Source organism: Coregonus lavaretus, assembly GCF_964263955.1.
Source record: "Coregonus lavaretus genome assembly, contig: HAP1_SCAFFOLD_4005, whole genome shotgun sequence".
In the NCBI taxonomy this organism is placed as follows: domain Eukaryota; kingdom Metazoa; phylum Chordata; class Actinopteri; order Salmoniformes; family Salmonidae; genus Coregonus; species Coregonus lavaretus.
The window spans coordinates 22034-44487 of NW_028163571.1; the positions used below are offsets into that span (position 1 = coordinate 22034).

Sequence of the window (22454 nt, forward strand, 5' to 3'; positions counted from 1 at the left end):
TTTATTAGGCTACAGATTAAATTAGTTATGATGAACTTCACAGGGTGGTGAATGTGCAAGGTGATGAGTTTGATGCTCCTTTCCAATAAATATTGACATTCTTATTCTGGTGACATGATGATCGATGCTTTGCTGCCATTTGACAAATACAAATAATATCGTTCTTATCCATAATAATGTCATAATGTAGATAGTTTACCCCCACTGTAGCTGCGAGCTGTTGGCTAGAGCTTATGTGCCAAGACCAGAGTGGGCACATTTGCTATATAACACAGCAGTCTACAGTGGTTTCCGAAAGTATTCATCCCCCTTGGCATTTTTCCTATTTTGTTGCCTTTGTATCATGTGATTTACACAACATGCCTACCACTTTGAAGATGCAAATTATTTTTTCTTGTGAAACAAACAGGAAATAAGACAAAAAAACTGAACTTGAGCGTGCATAACTATTCCCCCCCCAAGTCTCTTGGGGTATGTCTCTATAAGCTTGGCACATCTAGCCACTGGGAGTTATGCCCATTCTTCAAGGCAAAATTGCTCCAGATCCTTCAAGTTGAATTGGTTCCGCTGGTGTACAGCAATCTTTATGTAATACCACAGACTCTCAATTGGATTGTGGTCTGGGCTTTGACTAGGCCATAAATGTTTCCCCTTAAACCACTCAAGTGTTGCTTTAGCAGTATGCTTAGGGTCATTGTCCTTCTGGAAGGTGAACCTCCGTCCCAGTCTCAAATCTCTGGAAGACTGAAACAGGTTTCCCTCAATAATTTCCCTGTATTTAGCGCCATCCATCATTCCTTCAATTCTGACCAGTTTCCCAGTCCCTGCCGATGAAAAACATACCCACAGCATGATGCTGCCACCACCATGCTTCACTGTGGGGATGGTGTTCTCGGGGTGATGAGAGGTCTTGGGTTTGCGCCAGACATAGCGTTTTCCTTGATGGCCAAAAAGCTCAATTTTAGTCTCATCTGACCAGAGTTCCTTCTTCCATAAGTTTGGGGAGTCTCCCACATGTATTTTGGCGAACACCAAACGTGTTTGCTTATTTTTTTCTTTAAGCAATGGCTTTTTTCTGGCTACTCTTCCGTAAAGCCCAGCTCTGTGGAGTGTACGGCTTAAAGTGGTCCTATGAACAGATACTCATATCTCAGCTGTGGAGCTTTGCAGCTCCTTCAGGGTTATCTTTGGTCTCTTTGTTGCCTCTCTGATTAATGCCCTCCTTGCCTGGTCTGTGAGTTTTGGTGGGCGGCCCTCTCTTGGCAGGTTTGTTGTGGTGTCATATACATTCCATTTTTTAATAATGGATTTAATGGTGCTCAAAGTTTCTGATATTTTTTTAGAACCCAACGCTGATCAGTACTTCTCAACAACTTTGTCCCTGACCTGTTTGGAGAGCTCCTTGGTCTTCGTGGTGCCGCTTGCTTGGTGGTGCCCCTTGCTTAGTGGTGTTGCAGACTATGCGGCCTTTCAGAACAGGTGTATATATACTGATATCATGTGACAGATCATGTGACACTTAGATTGCACACAGGTGGACTTTATTTAACTAATTATGTGACTTCTGAAGGTAATTGGTTGCACCAGATCTTATTTAGGGGCTTCATAGCAAAGGGGGTGAATACATACAGTGGGGAAAAAAAGTATTTAGTCAGCCACCAATTGTGCAAGTTCTCCCACTTAAAAAGATGAGAGAGGCCTGTAATTTTCATCATAGGTACACGTCAACTATGACAGACAAATTGAGATTTTTTTTCTTCAGAAAATCACATTGTAGGATTTTTTATGAATTTATTTGCAAATTATGGTGGAAAATAAGTATTTGGTCACCTACAAACAAGCAAGATTTCAGGCTCTCACAGACCTGTAACTTCTTCTTTAAGAGGCTCCTCTGTCCTCCACTCGTTACCTGTATTAATGGCACCTGTTTGAACTTGTTATCAGTATAAAAGACACCTGTCCACAACCTCAAACAGTCACACTCCAAACTCCACTATGGCCAAGACCAAAGAGCTGTCAAAGGACACCAGAAACAAAATTGTAGACCTGCACCAGGCTGGGAAGACTGAATCTGCAATAGGTAAGCAGCTTTGTTTGAAGAAATCAACTGTGGGAGCAATTATTAGGAAATGGAAGACATACAAGACCACTGATAATCTCCCTCGATCTGGGGCTCCACGCAAGATCTCACCCCGTGGGGTCAAAATGATCACAAGAACGGTGAGCAAAAATCCCAGAACCACACGGGGGGACCTAGTGAATGACCTGCAGAGAGCTGGGACCAAAGTAACAAAGCCTACCATCAGTAACACACTACGCCGCCAGGGACTCAAATCCTGCAGTGCCAGACGTGTCCCCCTGCTTAAGCCAGTACATGTCCAGGCCCGTCTGAAGTTTGCTAGAGTGCATTTGGATGATCCAGAAGAGGATTGGGAGAATGTCATATGGTCAGATGAAACCAAAATAGAACTTTTTGGTAAAAACTCAACTCGCCGTGTTTGGAGGACAAAGAATGCTGAGTTGCATCCAAAGAACACCATACCTACTGTGAAGCATGGGGGTGGAAACATCATGCTTTGGGGCTGTTTTTCTGCAAAGGGACCAGGACGACTGATCTGTGTAAAGCAAAGAATGAATGGGGCCATGTATCGTGAGATTTTGAGTGAAAACCTCCTTCCATCAGCAAGGGCATTGAAGATGAAACGTGGCTGGGTCTTTCAGCATGACAATGATCCCAAACACACCGCCTGGGCAACGAAGGAGTGGCTTCGTAAGAAGCATTTCAAGGTCCTGGAGTGGCCTAGCCAGTTTCCAGATCTCAACCCCATAGAAAATCTTTGGAGGGAGTTGAAAGTCTGTGTTGCCCAGCGACAGCCCCAAAACATCACTGCTCTAGAGGAGATCTGCATGGAGGAATGGGCCAAAATACCAGCAACAGTGTGTGAAAACCTTGTGAAGACTTACAGAAAACATTTGACCTGTGTCATTGCCAACAACGGGTATATAACAAAGTATTGAGAAACTTTTGTTGTTGACCAAATACTTATTTTACACCATAATTTGCAAATAAATTCATTAAAAATCCTACAATGTGATTTTCTGGAAAGATTTTTCTCATTTTGTCTGTCATAGTTGACGTGTACCTATGATGAAAATTACAGGCCTCTCTCATTTTTTAAGTGGGAGAACTTGCACAATTGGTGGCTGACTAAATACTTTTTTTCCCCACTGTATGCATGCACCACTTTTCCGTATTTAAAAAAATAATAATTTAACAAGTATTTTTCTTCATTTCACTTCATCAATTTGGACTATTTTGTGTATCTCCATTACATGAAATCCAATTAAAAATCTATTACAAAATCTAAATTACAGGTTGTACTGCAACAAAATAGGAAAAATGCCAAGGGGGATGAATACTTTTGCAAGGCACTGTATATAACACAACAGTCTATATAACACAGTCTATATAACACAACAGTCTATATAACACAGTCTATATAACACAACAGTCTATATAACACAGTCTATATAACACAACAGTCTATATAACACAGTCTATATAACACAACAGTCTATATAACACAACAGTCTATACAACACAACATCTATATAACACAACAGTCTATATAACACAACATCTATATAACACAACAGTCTATATAACACAACATCTATATAACACAACAGTCTATATAACACAGTCTATATAACACAGTCTATATAACACAGTCTATATAACACAACAGTCTATATAACACAACAGTCTATATAACACAGCAGTCTATATAACACAGCAGTCTATATAACACAGCAGTCTATATAACACAGCAGTCTATATAACACAGCAGTTTGTGACAAACCATCAGTAGAGTGTAAAATGCAATGGAAACCCATTTAACTTGTATTTTTCATTTGGTACACTCTAAAAAGAAAAAGTTTCCTGGAGTGTCCTTTAGGGGTTCTTCAAATTGAAACTGTGGGGGAACCCCTATAAGTTCTTAGAAGAACCCTTTAAAAGGAGAATAACCCCTTTTAATGGATCCTCGAATAACCTTTTGAAGAACCTTTTGGGCTTAATTTTTGAACTACCCCCCCTACCCTATTATTATTATTATTATTATTAATAATAATAATTAGCATAACAATAACAATAACACAATATTTTAGTTGTCAGTGTTTATTATGATTTTAGTGGCAAAGCAGAATTAAAAAATCTAAATATGAGGTAAACTCCCAATAGAACCCCAAGTCCAATGGGTATATCTCTGTATCCATAGCCAGAATGATTTTGCAGTGCATGGTGATCGAACAGGTTTCCTGTTATATTCATCAGAGGTGTAGGGAGGGTGAAGTCTGTGAATCCCCAAAATAGTAATTATACAGATGATTAACAAAACATGCACACAACAGTATTCATACGTTGGTTTTTGTGGTAAATGTGAATGGGAAAAAAAACTGTTTTGAGACACATAACATGTCCATAATGTAGAGGCCTATGGGATTTTCATTGAAGAGGTAAGGGAGGAGGATGGTAAATGTGATCTGCATAACATACCAATACCAATTGGCATACCTTTGTATGCCTCCTCGTCTGTATACCTGCAGACACAGACACAAAAGTGAGCAGTTCAGTCATCTGCACCCAATACAGCGAGCCTTCAACATATTATTATAGCCTACATATTCTTACCTCTTTGTTTATTGATATCCATTGAATTGTGTCCATTTTCTGTTTTAAGAAAGATTTACACAAATATGAAAAGATAGATGTTATCATCATAAAACAATATCAATTTAGATCTTTCAATGGACAAACCTTACCTTAAATTGAGGAGATCTTTACATTTTTCAGTTAAGTGCCTGCACCTGCTGTCCTTTCAAATTCATATCCAAATGTTTCAGTTGGGCAGTTAGGTTCCTGCAAGAACCCCCACCAACTAAGGTTCCTTGATGAACCCCACCTCCTATCGGGTTCATGGAATAACCTTTTGGGGTCCATGTTCAGTGCCAAGAACCCTAAGGTTCTTCAAAGAACTTTGAGGATCTTAGAAGAAACCTTGTTGAACCCCTAAAAGGTTCAACAAGGAGTGTACATGGGAATTTAATGGCAAAAATTATTTTTATGTACACTATGTCATCACACACAGCCTTTTATCTGCAAAAAGTCAGTTTGATGGAAAAATATCTCTGGTGGGAAAATGTGCGTATTGTTTTATGCAGATTTTAGAATATTCACATGAAAATATGTCACAAATAGGATGGAAACCTAGCTGGTGATATAATAGTGGACAGCCTCAGAGGCAGGGTGTACCCAAAGATTTTCATCTATGGTGTAGCGTAGATACATTTCCACTCCAGTGGTGGTGGTGAGGAGGGAAATACTATCAAAGTGGGCAGACTAGATAGGCCAGGTACGCCCAGCAAGCAGAATTCTTGACATAAAAAGTAAAAGTTCATAATAATGTCAGTTCAATGTCAATAGGGTTAGGACTACATATTTATACCCTAACCATAATGTGTTACCCTGGATACATTGATACTATCTTACATATATTAAATGTCTGCTTTTCCAGATGATCTTTATCATAAAGTGGGAGGTGTGCTCGTGTTGAAGCCAGACAAGTCCACAGTGCCTGACCCCATCACAAGCATCCTATGGAAGCATGGGAAGAACAAGGTGGCAGAGTGGGACAAGGATTTTGGTCTGGAAATCTATGCTGCCTTCAAAGGCCGCACAGCCCTGGACCTGACTACTGGAGAGCTGAGAATCAGTGGATTGACGAAAACAGACAGTGGAGTTTATTCTGTGGAGTTCAACGGCAAATTGCTTGACAAGAAATATAAACTATTTGTTATCAGTAAGTGTTTCTGTGTGTGTGTGTGTGTGTGCGCATACATCTGTGTGTGTGTACGTGTGTATGTGTGGTCGTGTAGAAACAGCAGGTTATTCAGTACCTCACAAGCATTTTCCCAAATGATTCCTGTTTCTTTCCTCTATTTACAGAAGCAGTCCCCAAACCCACAATCACTTCTTCCTGTAACTCCAACAAAACCACCTGCACTCTGACCTGTGAGGGCAACACCACTGATGCTGAACCCGTCACCTACAGCTGGAAAGTGGGAGAGGGGGAGTGGAAGGTCTTAGACAAACAGATGAATGTCTTTAAGAACAACACTGGCAAATCCACCAACAGTTACAAGTACTTCTGCAAGATGAAGAACTCTGCTGGGGAAGGGGAAGTCAGTGAGCCAATTGGAGAGGTGTTTGGCCCAGGTGAGTGGACACTCATAAGTATGCTACAGTCTTATGTATTGATATGTCAGTAACACTGCTAGTGTTGTAGGACATTTTGAATGCTGCACTATGTTGAATACCTGATCAACTCCTGTCAAAGTATCAATACAAAATGTGTTTTCATTTCAGAGCCTTCCAATATCGGTGCTGTTGTTGCTTTGGTTGTCTTTACCATATTAGTACTTGTCGCCATCATAGGTAAGAACAGCACATCTATAGTAACAGAGCACTGCACATGTACATAGTTCTGAAGCACAGATTGACATAACAGCAGCAACAACAGTGAGCTATACCCCCTGAAGGGGATACCTGTTCTACCTGTATTTACAGTAGTGTTCAGGCTACTGCTACAGACAAGACAGGGGGTTAGATGCACCACCTGCTGTAGGGCACAGTCTTCATAATGTGTCACAGTGATGCACAAATTTGGACCTCGCACAGTATGGATTAGCCTAATCTGAATTAATTAATTAATCAGCAAAAAGGACCGTAATTACTTTGTGGTAACCTAAAAATATGTTTAGAGTTCATTGGATATTAGATGTGAAATCGCTGGCTATGTTATTTTACAGGTGTGCAGGTACTGTATGCAGGTTGTTTATTGGTGCTCTCAGAAATTGTTTCTTATTGCAGCTTAAGCATGTAATTGTGGATACAGTCATATTCAATAGCTGACATAATATTAATGCAGACTTGTAATTAAGAAGACACCATTTTGTATACATCTGGCCCTTCATTGGACACTGTGTTAACAAACCTCCAAACGAGCTTCAATGCCATACAGCACTCCTTCCGTAGCCTCCAACAGCTCTTAAACGCTAGTAAAACTAAATGCATGCTCTTCAAACGAACGCTGCTTGCACCCGCCCGCCCGACTAGAATCACTACTCTCGGCGGGTCTGACTTAGAATATGTGGACAACTACAAATACCTAGGTGTCTGGTTAGACCGTAAACTCTCCTTCCAGACTCACATTAAGCATCTCCAATCCAAAGTTAAATCTAGAATCGGCTTCCTATTTCGCAACAAAGCCTCCTTCACTCATGCTGCCAAACATGCCCTCGTAAAACTGACTATCCTACCGATCCTTGACTTCGGCGATATCATTTACAAAATAGCCTCCAACACTCTACTCAGCAAATTGGATGTAGTCTATCACAGTGCCATCCGTTTTGTCACCAAAGCCCCATATACTACCCACCATTGTGACCTGTACGCTCTCGTTGGCTGGCCCTCACTACATATTTGGCGCCAAACCCACTGGCTCCAGGTCATCTATAAATCACTGCTAGGCAAATCCCCGCCTTATCTTAGCTCATTGGTCACCATAGCAACACCCACCCGTAGTATGTGCTCCATCAGGTATATCTCACTGGTCATCCCCAAAGCCAACACCTCCTTTGGTAGCCATTCCTTCCAGTTCTCTGCTGCCAATGACTGGAACAAACTGCAAAAATCTCTGAAGCTGGAGACTCTTATCTCCCTCACTAACTTTAAGCATCAGTTGTCAGAGCAGCTTACCGATCACTGCACCTGTACACAGCCCATCTGTAATTAGCCCACCCAACTACCTCATCCCCATATTGTTATTTATTTTGCTCATTTGCACCCCAGTATCTCTATTTGCACATCATCTTCTGCACATCTATCATTCCAGTGTTAATACTAAATTGTAATTATTTTGCACAATGGCCTATTTATTGCCTTACCTCCATAACTTACCACATTTGCACACACTGTATATAGATTTTCTATTGTGTAATTGACTGTACGTTGTGTTTATCCCATATGTAACTCTGTGTTGTTGTTGTTTTTATCGCACTGCTTTGCTTTATCTTAGCCAGGTCGCAGTTGTAAATGAGAACTTGTTCTCAACTGGCTTACCTGGTTAAATAAAGGTTAAATAAAATAAAATAAAAAAGTCATAAAATATTTGTATTTTTACTCCCCAGTTTGGTTGGTGAGGAAGAAAATAAAAGGTAGGATGATTCTCTGTCTCTTCCTGGTTCAACTATTCATACTCACTGATTAACCAAAATGTTACACAATGTGAATTTCATTTGAATGAAAGTGTCTTGATAATGTCTTACATTTGTGTGTCTCTTTTTCATCTCTGGATATCCCCAAGACACCTGCATCGACTTTTTGAGAAAGTGTTGTGGTGGAATGTTTGGTAAGTTTTACCCTAACTTGACTCTGATCCATATTCAACCTGCTAACTGGCTCCCCGCAGTAATACAAACACAACATTATTATTATTATTATTCATGCACTGCACCTTATACACATACAGTACTTCCATGCACTGCACACATGCTTCCTCACAGCACAGGACAGGAGTGTTGTTTTTGTCCCATCCCAGAAATCCAGAAATCTGTTTTAATTGAATTAGGGCCCTTACTAAGTAACAGGTATCTCCTATTGTGTGTGTTTGTGTGAGAGAAAGCGAGAGTGCGAGTGCACAGCAGTAATCCCACAACCCAGAATATTTCCAAGTTTTCTTATATGCAAATTTAAAGGGCAAATACATCTTAAATTCAAGGAACTTCTTCTACTCTGTTTGCTGTAAACACATGTTGATGGATGGTGTAACTTTACAGGGGATGCAGTCAACAATCAGAATTCTATTGCCACGGATACTGTTTATCACACTGTTGGGGATGATCAGGTTGCCAACCGTGGAGTTTCAGGGGTTCTCTCTGGGGTTGCCATGGATACAGTTTATAGCACTGTAGGGGAGAAGACACCTAGAGATTACTCCATGAATCAGAATAATAACAATCAGCCCACTAACACAGGTAATAACACTAACACACCTTTTACATGGTACTACTATGGGGCCTTTTTGACAATGCAGATATGTGGAGATGTTGCCAGAAATGTGTTACTCACATTATTTGTGGTAGCATTTATTTGAAGAACATGTTTTAGTGACATCTACATACAGTATGAGAAGGTGATTAATAATGTGAGTTTAAAGTTAGCTGTGTGTGGACTAGCCTATATAAAATGTGTATGATGCAGTTGGAATCTGCAAGGGAAATGTGCTTTAAATGATGTACGTTTGATGAGTATTTGAAATAACCTGTTTGGTTTTGGTTTCTCTTCACATCTATGCATTTGTGCACTGTCAAAATGTCTCCAATAGAGGTAACATTGTGGATAAAGATTCTGTCACCGCCACCCCTTGCTAGTTTATACGTTCCAAAAGCCAATTATTTAATGTGCTTCAGTGTCACGCCCTGGCTCTGGGGACTCTTAAATGTTGAGCCAGGGTGTGTAGTGTCTATGTTATATTTTCTATGTTGATGTTCTAGATCGTTTAGATCTATGTTGGCCAGGGTGGTTCCCAATTAGAGGCAGCTGTATCTCGTTGTCTCTGATTGGGGACCATACTTAGGCAGCCTGTTTGGCACCAGTCGGTGTGGGATCTTGTTCCGTAAAGGTTTGTTTTGTGTAGCCTCAGGACTTCACGTATCGTTTGTTTGTTGTTTTTGTTCGTGTTGTGTACTACAATAAAGATGTACGCTTATCACGCTGCGCCTTGGTCCGTATCTTCCATTAACGAGCGTGACAGAAGATCCCACCAAAAGAGCAGCGTGCCCAGCAGGAGAGAATAGCGATGTCTCAGGTGGGCAAATGGTGGTCATGGGAGGATATATTCGCGGGGAAAGGGCCATGGGCAAAGGTTAATGCCCAGGCAAGAGAGGAGAAATGGCGCCAACCGTGCCGACGATGGACACCCGAGAGGCAACCCCAAGAAAATTTTGGGGGGGCACACGGCGTGGACGACGGGGCAGCAGGAGGCAGCGACAGGGCGTATCTGCAGAAGGGAGAGGGAGAGTGTAGAGGCACGGCGAGAGGAGCTGGTTAGGCAGCAGAAGGAGTGGAGGTTTATAAGGAAACCCAGTCCCGCTCCTCGCACCAAGCAAGTGGTGTGTGTCACCAGTCCGGTCCGGCCCGTTCCTGATCCCCGCACTAAGTTAGTGGTGCGTGTTCCCAGTACGGCCCGACCCGTTCCTGCTCCTCGCACTAAGCCAGTGGTGCGTGTTCCCAGTCCGGCCCGGCCCGTTCCTGCTCCCCGCACCAAGCCAGTGGTGCATGTCCACACTACGGCCCGACCCGTTCCTGCTCCCCGCACCAAGCCAGTGGTGCGTGTTCCCAGTCCGGCCCGGCCCGTTCCTGCTCCCCGCACCAAGCCAGTGGTGCGTGTTCCCAGTCCAGCCCGGCCTGTTCCTGCTCCCCGCACCAAGCTAGTGGTGCGTATTCCCAGTCCAGCCCGGCCTGTTCCTGCCCCTCGCACCAAGCCAGTGGTGCGCGTCGCCAGCCCGGTCCGGCCTGTTCCCTGCCCCTCGCACCAAGCCAGTGGTGCGCGTCGCCAGCCCGGTCCGGTCTCTTCCTGCCCCTCGCACCAAGCCAGTGGTGCGCGTCGCCAGCCCGGTCCGGCCCGTTCCTGCTCCCCGCACCAAGCCAGTGGTGCTCGTCGTCAGCCCGGTCCGGCCCGTTCCTGCTCCCCGCACCAAGCCAGTGGTGCGCGCCGTCAGCCCGTTCCTGCTCCCCGCACCAAGCCAGTGGTGCGTGTGTCCAGTCCGGCACGGCCCGTGCCTGTTCCACCGGCACCGGTCAGCTGCTCCACTCCGGAGCCAGAGCAATCCGCTCCACCGGGGTCCGGTCCAACTCCAGTCAGCGGATCCACTCCGGAGCCAGAGCAATCCGCTCCACCGGTGCCCAGTCCAGCTCCGGCCAGCGGCTCCAGTCCGGAGCCTGTACGGGTTGATCCACCGTCGTCGGGTCCAGCTCCAGTCACCGGTGCCAGACCAGACCAGGGGAGCAACGGGGAGGTGGAGAGAAAGTGGTGGTCACGCCCGGAGCCGGATCCGCCTCCGAGGCGGAATGCCCACCCGGCCCCTACCCTGTTGTATTTGTGTGGCGCGGTCGCAGTCCGCGCCTTTGGGGGGGGGGGGGGGTACTGTCACGCCCTGGCTCTGGGGACTCTTAAATGTTGAGCCAGGGTGTGTAGTGTCTATGTTATATTTTCTATGTTGATGTTCTAGATCGTTTAGATCTATGTTGGCCAGGGTGGTTCCCAATCAGAGGCAGCTGTATCTCGTTGTCTCTGATTGGGGACCATATATAGGCAGCCTGTTTGGCACCAGTCGGTGTGGGATCTTGTTCCGTAAAGGTTTGTTTTGTGTAGCCTCAGGACTTCACGTATCGTTTGTTTGTTGTTTTTGTTCGTGTTGTGTACTACAATAAAGATGTACGCTTATCACGCTGCGCCTTGGTCCGTATCTTCCGTTAACGAGCGTGACATTCAGTGTGAGTCTTCTGCTTTATTTGATCTGCTCCATGGTTGTCAATCAGAACATTTTGAGTTCTGAGAACTGTTTCCATGTTGTTTTGTTTGATATGACTGTTGCTGGTTTAGAAATGTGGCTTATTTCAGAATGTCTCAAGACCTTTGCAGGTTTTGTGTCTTTAAGAGCTTGTGGTTAAACCGTTCATCTACTGCAGGGGTAGGTAACCCTGGTCCTGGAGGACTGCAGGCACTTCATGTTTTTGATTTAACTGACCTGGAAGACCAGGTGTGGTGTGAATTTAGTCAATCACTGAACTGATCAATTAGCTCAGTTGGTCTGGTGTGGTGCCTAGTTGGAAGAAAATCCTGCAGTACCTCCAGCACTCCAGGAACAGGGTTGCCTATCCCTGACCTATTGTATGTTACAAATCAAAAAGTCAGGGTACAGGGGGTGGCTTGGGTCTAAAATGATTTTGTGAGCCTTGCGGTGGGCCCTGACCTTAAAGATCTCATCCAGGCTTTTCTGTTTGACTCCAAGTACCTTGCTTGCTGTGGTGATAATCCTTCTCAGCATATTTCTCTGGCTGACAGTGATTGCCAAACCAACAAACAATACAAAAAGTTAAATTAATCTCAATGAAAGATTTGTAAACAGAGTCAGTATAGTACAGTCAACATTAAAAGATCCCAGCTTTTTGAGAAAGTACAGTCTCTGTTGACTCTTTTTGTAGATCAGGTCTGTACATTTACTCCACTGAAGCTTATTGTCTAAGAGGACACCCTGATATGTGTATTCCTCTACAATCTCTATGTTCTGACCTCTGATAGATGTTGTACGCTTCCTGACGTCTATGCACATCTCTTTGGTCTTGTTGGTATTGAGGACCAAGTGTGATTTGTCACACCACTCTACAAAGTCATTTAGGATGGTGTTCCTCATCATCATGCAACAGGCTGATCAAGGCAGTGTCATCAGCGAACTTAATGAGGTGTCTGTCAGTATGGAAACTAGTACAACTATTAGTGTACAGGATGTACAGGAGTGGGGACAAAACACATCCCTGAGGAGAGCCTGTGTTGGTGGTGCGTATGTCCGACACGTGGGGACCTACTTTGACCCGCTGCGACCTCTGGCTCAGGAAGTCCAACAGCCACAAAACCAGCCCCCCATCTAAGGAGAAGTCCCTTATGAGTCTCTGTGCCAGAATGTAAGGCTGGATTGTGTTGAAGGCAGAAGAAAAGTCAACAGAACCGTGACATGGGATTTGGCGCCCTCTAGATATCTATAGATCATGTTGAGGAGAGTAAGAACGGCATCATCAACTCCTCTGCTGGGCTGATAGGCAAACTGAAACGGGTCGAGGAGCTTCTGGGTGGCACTGAGAATATGACTTCTCACAATTTTCTCAAAGCATTTCATTAATAAGGATGTCAAGGCGACAGGGTGGTGGTCATTCAGCACAGAGGGATTAGATGCTTTAGGAATGGGTATAATTATTGAGTTTTTCCACAATACTGGCACATGTTGCTGGTAGAGCGAGGATTGCTAAATGTCTGTAAAAACACCAGTCAGTGGTTCAGCACAGTGCTTTAACACGTCCAGTTATTTTGTCTGGGCCTGGGCTTTTGTGTGCGTTACATCCCCTGAACTACTTTACATCATCAGCCTGTTTAACAACAACCCTCTCAAACATTTGTAATGATGCTTCCATTTGTTTTACCTCCGACACAAAGTCGTCAGATTCAAATCGTGAGAAGAAAACATTCAGTTCATTAGCCATGTTCTGGCCCTCGTGTCTCCCAAGGTCAGCATTGGTTAGCCATGTTCTGGCCTTCATGTCTCCCAAGGTCAGCATTGGTTAGCCATGTTCTGGCCCTCATGTCTCCCAAGGTCAGCATTGGTTTTTACCCTGCCTATGTGGGAGGCACTAGCCATGGATTCAATCCCTTGCCAGGCCACCCTTGAGTTTCCTGAGGAGAGGGTCCTCTCCACCCTTTGCTTGTATGCCTCCTTGTCCACCAGTATCTGTCTTTTGATCTCACGTTGTCTAGCCTGTCTATAACCATCAGCATAAAAGGCCTTCTTCCTATTAAGTAGTGATTTTAGATTTTTTGATACCCAAGGCTTATTGTTAGGGAAGATTTTACAGGTTTTAGTAGGCACAACTGACTCAGAAGTTTACATAGTCTGAAACAACATCTGTGAGTTCATCAAGATCAGAGCTGTCCTCATATACCTCATATATCCTCATATACCTCCCACATAGTACAGTCAAAACACCCTTGGAGATGAGTGATACTATTGTCGTTCCAGATCTGAACAGTTTTAACTGTAGGTTTCTCCCTCTCCAGGAGCCGACAGTAGGTTGGCCAGAGGTAGACAACATTGTGGTCTGATGTCCCCAGGGGAGGTCTAGTGGTGGCAGAGAAAGCATTTGGTATTGTCCCATAGCACAAATCAAGAGTCTTATTTTTCCTAGTGTGACATTTCACATACTGGTGGTACGTGCGCAGGATCTTCTGCAAAGTACAGTTGTTAAAATCCCCTAAAATAAATGTGGGTGCGTCGGGGGAGATGGATTCCAGTTTCTGTGACAGATTATAAATAATCTCTGATGCTTTTGCTATATTAGCTTTTGGTTGAATGTACACAACGGTAACAAACAATTGGGGGAACTCACGGGGCAGATAGTAGGGTCGCAGTGACACAGAAAGCAGTTCAATGTTGGGGGTACAGAGTATCTGTCTTACCAGGATCAATTTACACCACTGGTCCCTGACAAGCAGGCCACAGTGATGTTTCCCTGTGACGGTCAGATCACGGTCCGCTCTGACAAGTGTGAAGCCGGCCGGCTCCACTTCCCTGTCTGGGACTCTGTCATCCAGCCAAGTCTCAGTAAACGCCAGCAAACAGGCCTCCCAGTATTCGTGTTGGAAGCATACATTCGCTAAAAGCTCATCTGCTTTCCCCCTCAGTGACTGGGCATTGATCAGCAAGGTGGTGGGTAAGGGAAGTTTGGTCTTACATTTTTAAGTCTTTGTCTGATTCCCCGGCGTTTTCGAAGTTTGCATTTGGGTTTGTAATCCACTCGCAGACAATCAGGGATTAAGATGGGCCATTGGGATATCCATGGCGTTCGTGTTTGAGTTGCATTGTAGTAGGAACTCTCTGCTGTATTGGATTCCGCTGCCAGCAGCGTTTTCATCATTTAGTCCATCTGTAGCGGGTACACGATCAACAAGATCAGTCCAACACCCCACCACTGTAAAGCCATCGTTGACAGATGGTTTACAAACAAAGTGTACAAATTAAAAACATAAAAGAACGTCACACCAAACTTCACACACACTGCGGGATGCAACAGAGCCTTGCACTCCAGGAACAGGGTTGCCTATCCCTGATCTACTGTATGTTACAAATCAAATAGTTCCATCATCATCATTAAATATTGTCACAACAAAGATGTTTGAGAATGCTAAACTGATCTATTCTCTCTTCTTCAGCTAAACCCAGTGATGGAAACAACCAAACCACAGGCAAGTCATCCAGCTCATTTAAGACGTCATGAAGCAGAAGTAGGATAGATGCTCATCTGCATATCTCAGAATATCACGAGAACATAGATTGATTGCTATTTTATTTGAATTCTGTTTTTAATTACTTTAAGTAGGAAGTCTCTGTTTAAGTCAATGACACTTGATGGTAAGACACAGTGGCATTCCCCTGGAATTCTGCCACTTAGCATCCTTTTCATGGTCATCTAGAAGTGAACACAACAAATACTAATATGGTCTGTGTATGAGAATGTTAAGCTCAACTTTTCTCTCTTCTTTTCTCCTCAACTAAAGTCAGTGATGGAGTCCAGTCAGAACAAGGCAAGTCATCCAGTTAAGATTGTAAAGCAGAAGTAACTTCTTTAAGTAGCATTTGATGCAGTAGGAGAGAGGCTGTAGTTGATGTTTTCCTTCTGTGTGATTCTGCAGAGGTTACGGTTCCGCTAACGGACATCAACATAACAGGGGAAGAGGATGCAGACAATGCTGGAAAGGGGCAGGAGAATGGAGGTTTGTATGAAACTTAAGCGCATAGTTTACCTGGTAACAGAGTGCACTGGCAGTTACAGTACACTCAAACCATATTTGTCCCGGAGGATTTGATTCCTATAACTGACTGATTCTTAAAAGCTAAATATACTGAACAAAAATGTAAATGCAACATGCAACAATTTCAACGATTTTACTGAGTTACAGTTCAAATAAGGAAATCATTCAATTGAAATAAATTCAGTAGGCCCTAATCTATGCATTTCATATGACTGGGTAGGGGCGCAGCCTTGGATGGGCCTGGGAGGGCATAGGCCCACCCAATTGGGAGCCAGGCCCACCCACTAGGGAGCCAGGCCCAGCCACGTGGTCTGCGGTTGTGTGGCCGGTTGGACGTAGTGATCCCTAATAAATACAAATACTGCCAAATTCTCTAAAACGACATTGGAGGCGACTTATGGTAGAGAAATGAACATTAAAGTATTTGACAACAGCTCTGGTGGACATTCCAATTGTACGCTCCCTCAAAACTTAACATCTGTGGCATTGTGTTGTGTGACACAACTGCACATTTTAGAGTGGACTTTTTTTGTCCCCACACAAGGTGCACCTGTGTAATGATCATGCTGTTTAATCAGCTTCTTAATATGCCACACCTGTCAGGTGGATGGATTATCTTGGCAAATGAGAAATGCTCACTAACAGGGATGTATACAAATTTGTTCACAATATTTGAGAGAAATAAGCTTTTTGTGCATATGGAACATTTCTGGGATCTTTTATTTCAGCTCATGAAACATGCAGCCAACACTTTAAATGTTGTGTTTATATATAGGGTTAGGACTACATATTTATACCCTAACCATGATGTGTTACCCTGGATACATTGATACTCTGATACATTTATGAAATGTCTGCTTAAAGTGGGAGGTGAGTTCATGTTGAAACCAGACAAGTCCACAGTGCCTGGCCCCATCACAAGCATCTTATGGAAGCATAGGAAGAACAAGGTGGCAGACTGAGCTGAGAATCAGTGGATTGACAAAAACAGACTGGAGTTTAATCTGTGGAGTTCAACAGCGAACTGCTTGACAAGACATATAAACTATCTGTTATCAGGATGTGTTTCTGTATGCGTGTGTGTGTTCATATATCTGTGTGTATGTATCCGTGTGTATGTGTGCGCGTGGTCGTGTATGAAACAGCAGGTTATGCAGTGCCTCACAAGCATAATTTTTGTTTTGTATACAGTCGTGGTCAAAAGTTTTGAGAATGACACAAATATAAATGTTCATAAAGTCTGCTGCCTCAGTTTTTATGATGGCAATTTGCATATACTCCAGAATATTATGAAGAGTGATCAGATGAATTGCAATTAATTGCAAAGTCCCTCTTTGCCATGAAAATGAACTTAATCCCCAAATAACATTTCCACTGCATTTCAGCCCTGCCACAAAAGGACCAGCTGACATCATGTCAGTGATTCTCTCGTTGACGAGGACAAGGCTGGAGATCACTCTGTCATGCTGATTGAGTTAGAATAACAGACTGGAAACGTTAAAAGGAGGGTGGTGCTTGAAATCATTGTTCTTCCTCTGTTAACCATGGTTGCCTGCAAGGAAACACGTGCCGTCATCATTGCTTTGCACAAAAAGGGCTTCACAGGCAAGGATATTGCTGCTAGTAAGATTGCACCTAAATCAACCATTTATCGGATCATCAAGAACTTCAAGGAGAGAGGTTCAATTGTTGTGAAGAAGGCTTCAGGGCGCCCAAGAATGTCTAGCAAGCGCCAGGACCATCTCTTAAAGTTGATTCAGCTGCGGGATCGGGGCACCACCAGTGCAGAGCTTGCTCAGGAATGGCAGCAGGCAGGTGTGAGTGCATCTGCACGCACAGTGAGGCGAATACTTTTGGAGGATGGCCTGGTGTCAAGAAGGGCATCGAGGAAGCCACTTCTCTCCAGTAAAAACATCAGGGACAGACTGATATTCTGCAAAAGGTACAGGGATTGGACTGCTGAGGACTGGGGTAAAGTCATTTTTTCTGATGAATCCCATTTCCGATTGTTTGGGGCATCCGGAAAAAAGCTTGTCCGGAGAAGACAAGGTGAGCGCTATCATCAGTCCTGTGTCATGCGAACAGTAAAGCATCCTGAGACCATTCATGTGTGAGGTTGCTTCCCAGCCAAGGGAGTAGGCTCACTCACAATTTTGCCTAAGAACACAGCCATGAATAAAGAATGGTACCAACACATCCTCAGAGAGCAACTTCTCCCAACCATCCAAGAACAGTTTGGTGACGACCAATGCCTTTTCCAGCATGATGGAGCACCTTGCCATAAGGCAAAAGTGATAACTTGCAACAGGCTGATCAAAGCAGTGTCATCGAACTTAACGAGGTGTCTGTCAGGATGGGAACTAGTACAACTATTAGTGTACAAGAGTGGGGACAAAACACATCCCTGAGGAGAGCCTGTGTTGGTGGTGCATATGTCCGACACGTGGGGACCTACTTTGACCCGCTGTGACCTCTGGCTCAGGAAGTCCAACAGCCACAAAACCATCCCCCCATCTAAGGAGAAGTCCCTTATGAGTCTCTGTGCCAGAATGTAAGGCTGGATTGTTTTGAAGGCAGAAGAAAAGTCAACAGAACCGTGACATGGGATTTGGCGCCCTCTAGATATCTATAGACCATGTTGAGGAGAGTAAGAATGGCATCATCAACTCCTCTGCTAGACTGATAGGCAAACTGAAACGGGTCGAGGAGCTTCAGGGTGGCACGAGGGCCAGAACATGGCTAATGAACTCAATGTTTTCTTCTCAAGATTTGTGTCGGAGGTAAAACATACATGCAAAAGGTGGAGAGGACCCTCTCCTCAGGAAACTCAAGGGTGGCCTGGCAAGGGATTAAATCCATGGCTAGTGCCTCCCACATAGGCAGGGTAAAAACCAATGCTGACCTTGGGAGACATGAGGGCCAGAACATGGCTAACCAATGCTGACCTTGGGAGACATGAAGGCCAGAACATGGCTAACCAATGCTGACCTTGGGAGACATGAGGGCCAGAACATGGCTAATGAACTGAATGTTTTCTTCTCACGATTTGAATCTGACGACTTTGTGTCAGAGGTAAAACACATGGAAGCATCATTACAAATGTTTGAGAGGGTTGTTATTAAACAGGCTGATGTTGTAAAGTTGTTCAGGGGATGTAACGCACACAAAAGCCCAGGCCTAGACAAAATAACTGGACGTGTTAAAGCACTGTGCTGAACCATTGACTGGTGTTTTTACAGACATTTTCCAATCCTCGCTCTACCAGTTCCAGTATTGTGGAAAAACTAAATAATTATTCCCATTCCTAAAGCATCTAATCCCGCTGTGCTGAATGACTACCGTCCTGTCGCCTTGACATCCTTAGTAATGAAATGCTTTGAGAAAATTGTGAGAAGTCATATGCCAAGAGTGTGCAAACTGTCATCAAGGCAAAGGGTGGCTAATTTGAAGAATCTCAAATATAGAATAACTTTTTATTTATTTAGCAGTTTTTTGGTTACTACATGATTCCATGTGTGTTATTTCATAGCTTTGATGTCTTCACTATTATTCTACAATGTAGAAAATAGTAAAAATAAAGAAAAACCCTTGAATGAGTAGGTGTGTCCAAACTTTTGACTGGTACTATACATTATACTGTGTATTATAAGTATTGGAGGTTTTCTTTCAAATGATCAGATTAGAAAAAGTTTGTCCTTCTGTTCTCCTTAACATCAGAAGTCAGCAGATCCAGTAGTCCTAAATATGAGTCAAGGCCTGAGGGTAAGAAGACACAGTGGCATTCACCTGGAATTCTGCCACTTAGCATCCTTTTCATTGTCATCCAGAAGTGAACACAACAAATACTAATGTGGTCTGTGTATGAGAATGTTAAACTCAACTTTGACTGGACTACTGATGTAGTCCAGTCAGAACAAGGCAAGTCATACAGTTAATTTCAGACTGTATAAAGCAGAAGTAACTTCTTTAAAGATGTACTATAAAGAAATCACTAAGTTTCCTGGTTGATAAAATTCTAATAGTTTGCCTAATTTCAGTTTATGTGAAGAAACAAGCAGTCATTGTGTAGAGAATCATTGTACCATCTAAATATATGTTTCCATAACCAAAAATGTTGTATATTCAGCTGTTTGAAGCTGGTGTACAAAACCGAAATGGGAAGCATAGAAATAGAACAGATTTACGGCTTCTTAGACTTGCTTACAATGGGAATGAAAGATCTATAACTCAAATTTCTATGTGAATTTGTAAGGGTCGCCCAAAAAGTTACATATCGTAGCTTTTAGAAGTGTTTGATGCAGTAGGAGAGAGGCTGTAGTTAATGTTTTCCTTCTACGTGTGATTCTGCAGGGGTTACGGTTCCACAAACGGCCAACCCCAAAACAGGGGAAGACGATGCAGACAAAGATGGAAAGGGGCAGGGGAATGGAGGTGTGTATGAAACTTAAGCGGATAGTTTACCCGGTAACAGAGTGCTCTGGCAGTTACAGTACACTCAAACCATATTTGTCCTGATGATTTGGTTCCTTGATTCACCGCTGCTGAATTGTTGATGTATTTTTTTTATGTATATATTTTTGCCAAGATGCTTTTAAATGGATAGTCATTGGCTCAATAACCTGAAGTCTATGGGAACAGCTACACTATATATAGAAACGTATGTGGACACCCCTTCAAATTAGTGGATTAAGCTATTTCAGCCACACCCATTGCTGACAGGTGTATACAATCGAGGACACAGCCATGCAATCTCCATAGACAAATATTGGCAGTAGAATGGCCTTACTGAAGAGCTCAGTGAATTTCAACGTGGCACCGTCATAGGATGCCACCTTTCCAACAAGTCAGTTCGTCAAATTTCTGCCTGGCTAGAGCTGTCCCGGTCAACTAAGTGCTGTTATTGTGAAGTGGAAACGTCTAGGAGCAATAACGGCTCAGCCACGAAGTGGTAGGCCACACAAGCTCACAGAACGGGACCGGCGAGTGCTGAAGCGCGTAGCGTGTAAAAATAGTCTGTCCTCGGTTGCAACACTCACTACCGAGTTCCAAACTGCCTCTGGAAGCAACGTCAGCACAAGAACTGTTCTTTGGGAGCTTCATGAAATGGGTTTCCATGGCCGAGCAGCTGCACACAAGCCTAAGATCAGCATGCACATTGCCAAGTGTCAGCTGGAGTGGTGTAAAGTTCACCGCCATTGGACTCTGGAGCTGTGGAAACGCGTTCTCTGGAGTGACGAATCACGCTTCACCATCTGGCAGTCTGACGGACAAATCGGGGTTTGGCGAATGCCAGGAGAACGCAACCTGCCCCAATGCATAGTGCCAACTGTAAAGTTTGGTGCAGGAGGAATAATGGTCTGGGGCAAGTTTTTTTTATGGTTCGGGCTAGGCCCCTTAGTTCCAGTGAACAGCATACAATGATATTCTAGACGATTCTGTGCTTCCACCTTTGTGGAAACAGTTTGGGGAAGGCCCTTTCATGTTTCAGCATGACAATGCCCCCGTGCACAAAGCGAGGTCCATGCAGAAATGGTTTGTTGAGGTCGGTGTGGAAGAACTTGACAGGCCTGCACAGAGCCCTGACCTCAACCCCATTGAACACCTTTGGGATGAATTGGAACGCCGACTGCGAGTTAAGAAGATTTTATAGTAAACTATGAGATTAACTCTGTTTATCACAAACATGACGAACATGGAGTCAGAATTAGACATGGGTGCTCTCTGATGCTGGGCGGGAACATGATTGGTTCCTTTCACTGGGTTTGTGTGTGTGTGAAGTGTGGATCTGACCTTGGGTCGAATTCTTTGCTCTTACCTAATCCATGGCTGTCTTACCTTATTGGAGACTGAAACCAGACTGTTGCCTTTTGACTCTCTCCTCAAACAAAGTAGAGAGAGTGGAGCCAGAGTTGAACAGAGTTTAGACTAATCATGAGTAATTACAGCATGACGGGAGGGAAGAGAGGAGTGGGTTTGGGTATGTTTGAAAGATTGAGTGTGGACCTGTCATGTCCAACAATCAATCTTCAGGTCAAGCCAGGGTGAGCCGGGGTTGAACAGAGTTTAAACTGAACATGATTGTTTTTGCATGACAAGGGCGTGATTGATTATACTACTATTGATTCTAAACTGAATAAAAGTCCAATTTAGCCGCTATCATAGACTAAGGAAGTGGGCGGAGCGGTAGAGAGGGGGAAACTGAGGATGGTGGTGGGGGAACCCAAGAGGGAGGGGCTTTAAGCTAAGATGTATGTGAATATGACTATATAAACGGAGAGCTGAGAGGTAGACGGGAGGTGCTCTGCAGACCAGCTCGGCTTCCGTTACTCTATGTAAAAAAATCTATATTGATTCTACAAAAACTCTGGAAGAACTTTGATTTTTAATAAGTATAGTGATAATTTTCCACATCACGAGCCAGGCCTAATCGCCCAACATCATTGCCCGACCTCACTAATGCTCTTGTGGCTGAATGGAAGCAAGTCCCTGCAGCAATGTTCCAACATCTAGTGGAAAGCCTTCCCAGAAGAGTGGAGGCTGTTATAGCAGCAAAGGGGGGACCAACTCCATATTAATGCCCATGATTTTGGAATGAAATGTTTGACAAGCAGGTGTCTAGATACCTTTGGTCATGTAGTGTAGCATGTCATTGCGCTAACACTAGTAGCAATGCCCCCCGTCTACCACTGCTGAAAAAGTCCTAGGGAAAACACTGCTGTAACCGACTGATTCTTAAAGGTTAAATATAATATA

At 43.7% G+C, this 22454-nt stretch overlaps 1 protein-coding gene across 2 annotated transcripts in view; it reads left to right on the forward strand.

The window, feature by feature from the left end:
* LOC311117986 (uncharacterized protein) overlaps positions 1 to 22454 on the forward strand; it is a 49194-nt gene that overhangs the window by 20028 nt on the left and 6712 nt on the right. Inside the window, exons 2-10 of one of the 2 annotated variants that reach the window (XM_084192868.1) lie at positions 5577 to 5861; positions 6008 to 6277; positions 6428 to 6496; positions 8251 to 8277; positions 8427 to 8471; positions 15102 to 15134; positions 15441 to 15473; positions 15582 to 15662; positions 20052 to 20132. In XM_084192868.1, the coding sequence (XP_084048994.1) occupies positions 5577 to 5861; positions 6008 to 6277; positions 6428 to 6496; positions 8251 to 8277; positions 8427 to 8471; positions 15102 to 15134; positions 15441 to 15473; positions 15582 to 15662; positions 20052 to 20132 (924 nt within the window). The remainder of the gene's footprint in view (positions 1 to 5576; positions 5862 to 6007; positions 6278 to 6427; positions 6497 to 8250; positions 8278 to 8426; positions 8472 to 15101; positions 15135 to 15440; positions 15474 to 15581; positions 15663 to 20051; positions 20133 to 22454) is intronic. The other variant, XM_084192869.1, reaches the window with a different exon arrangement.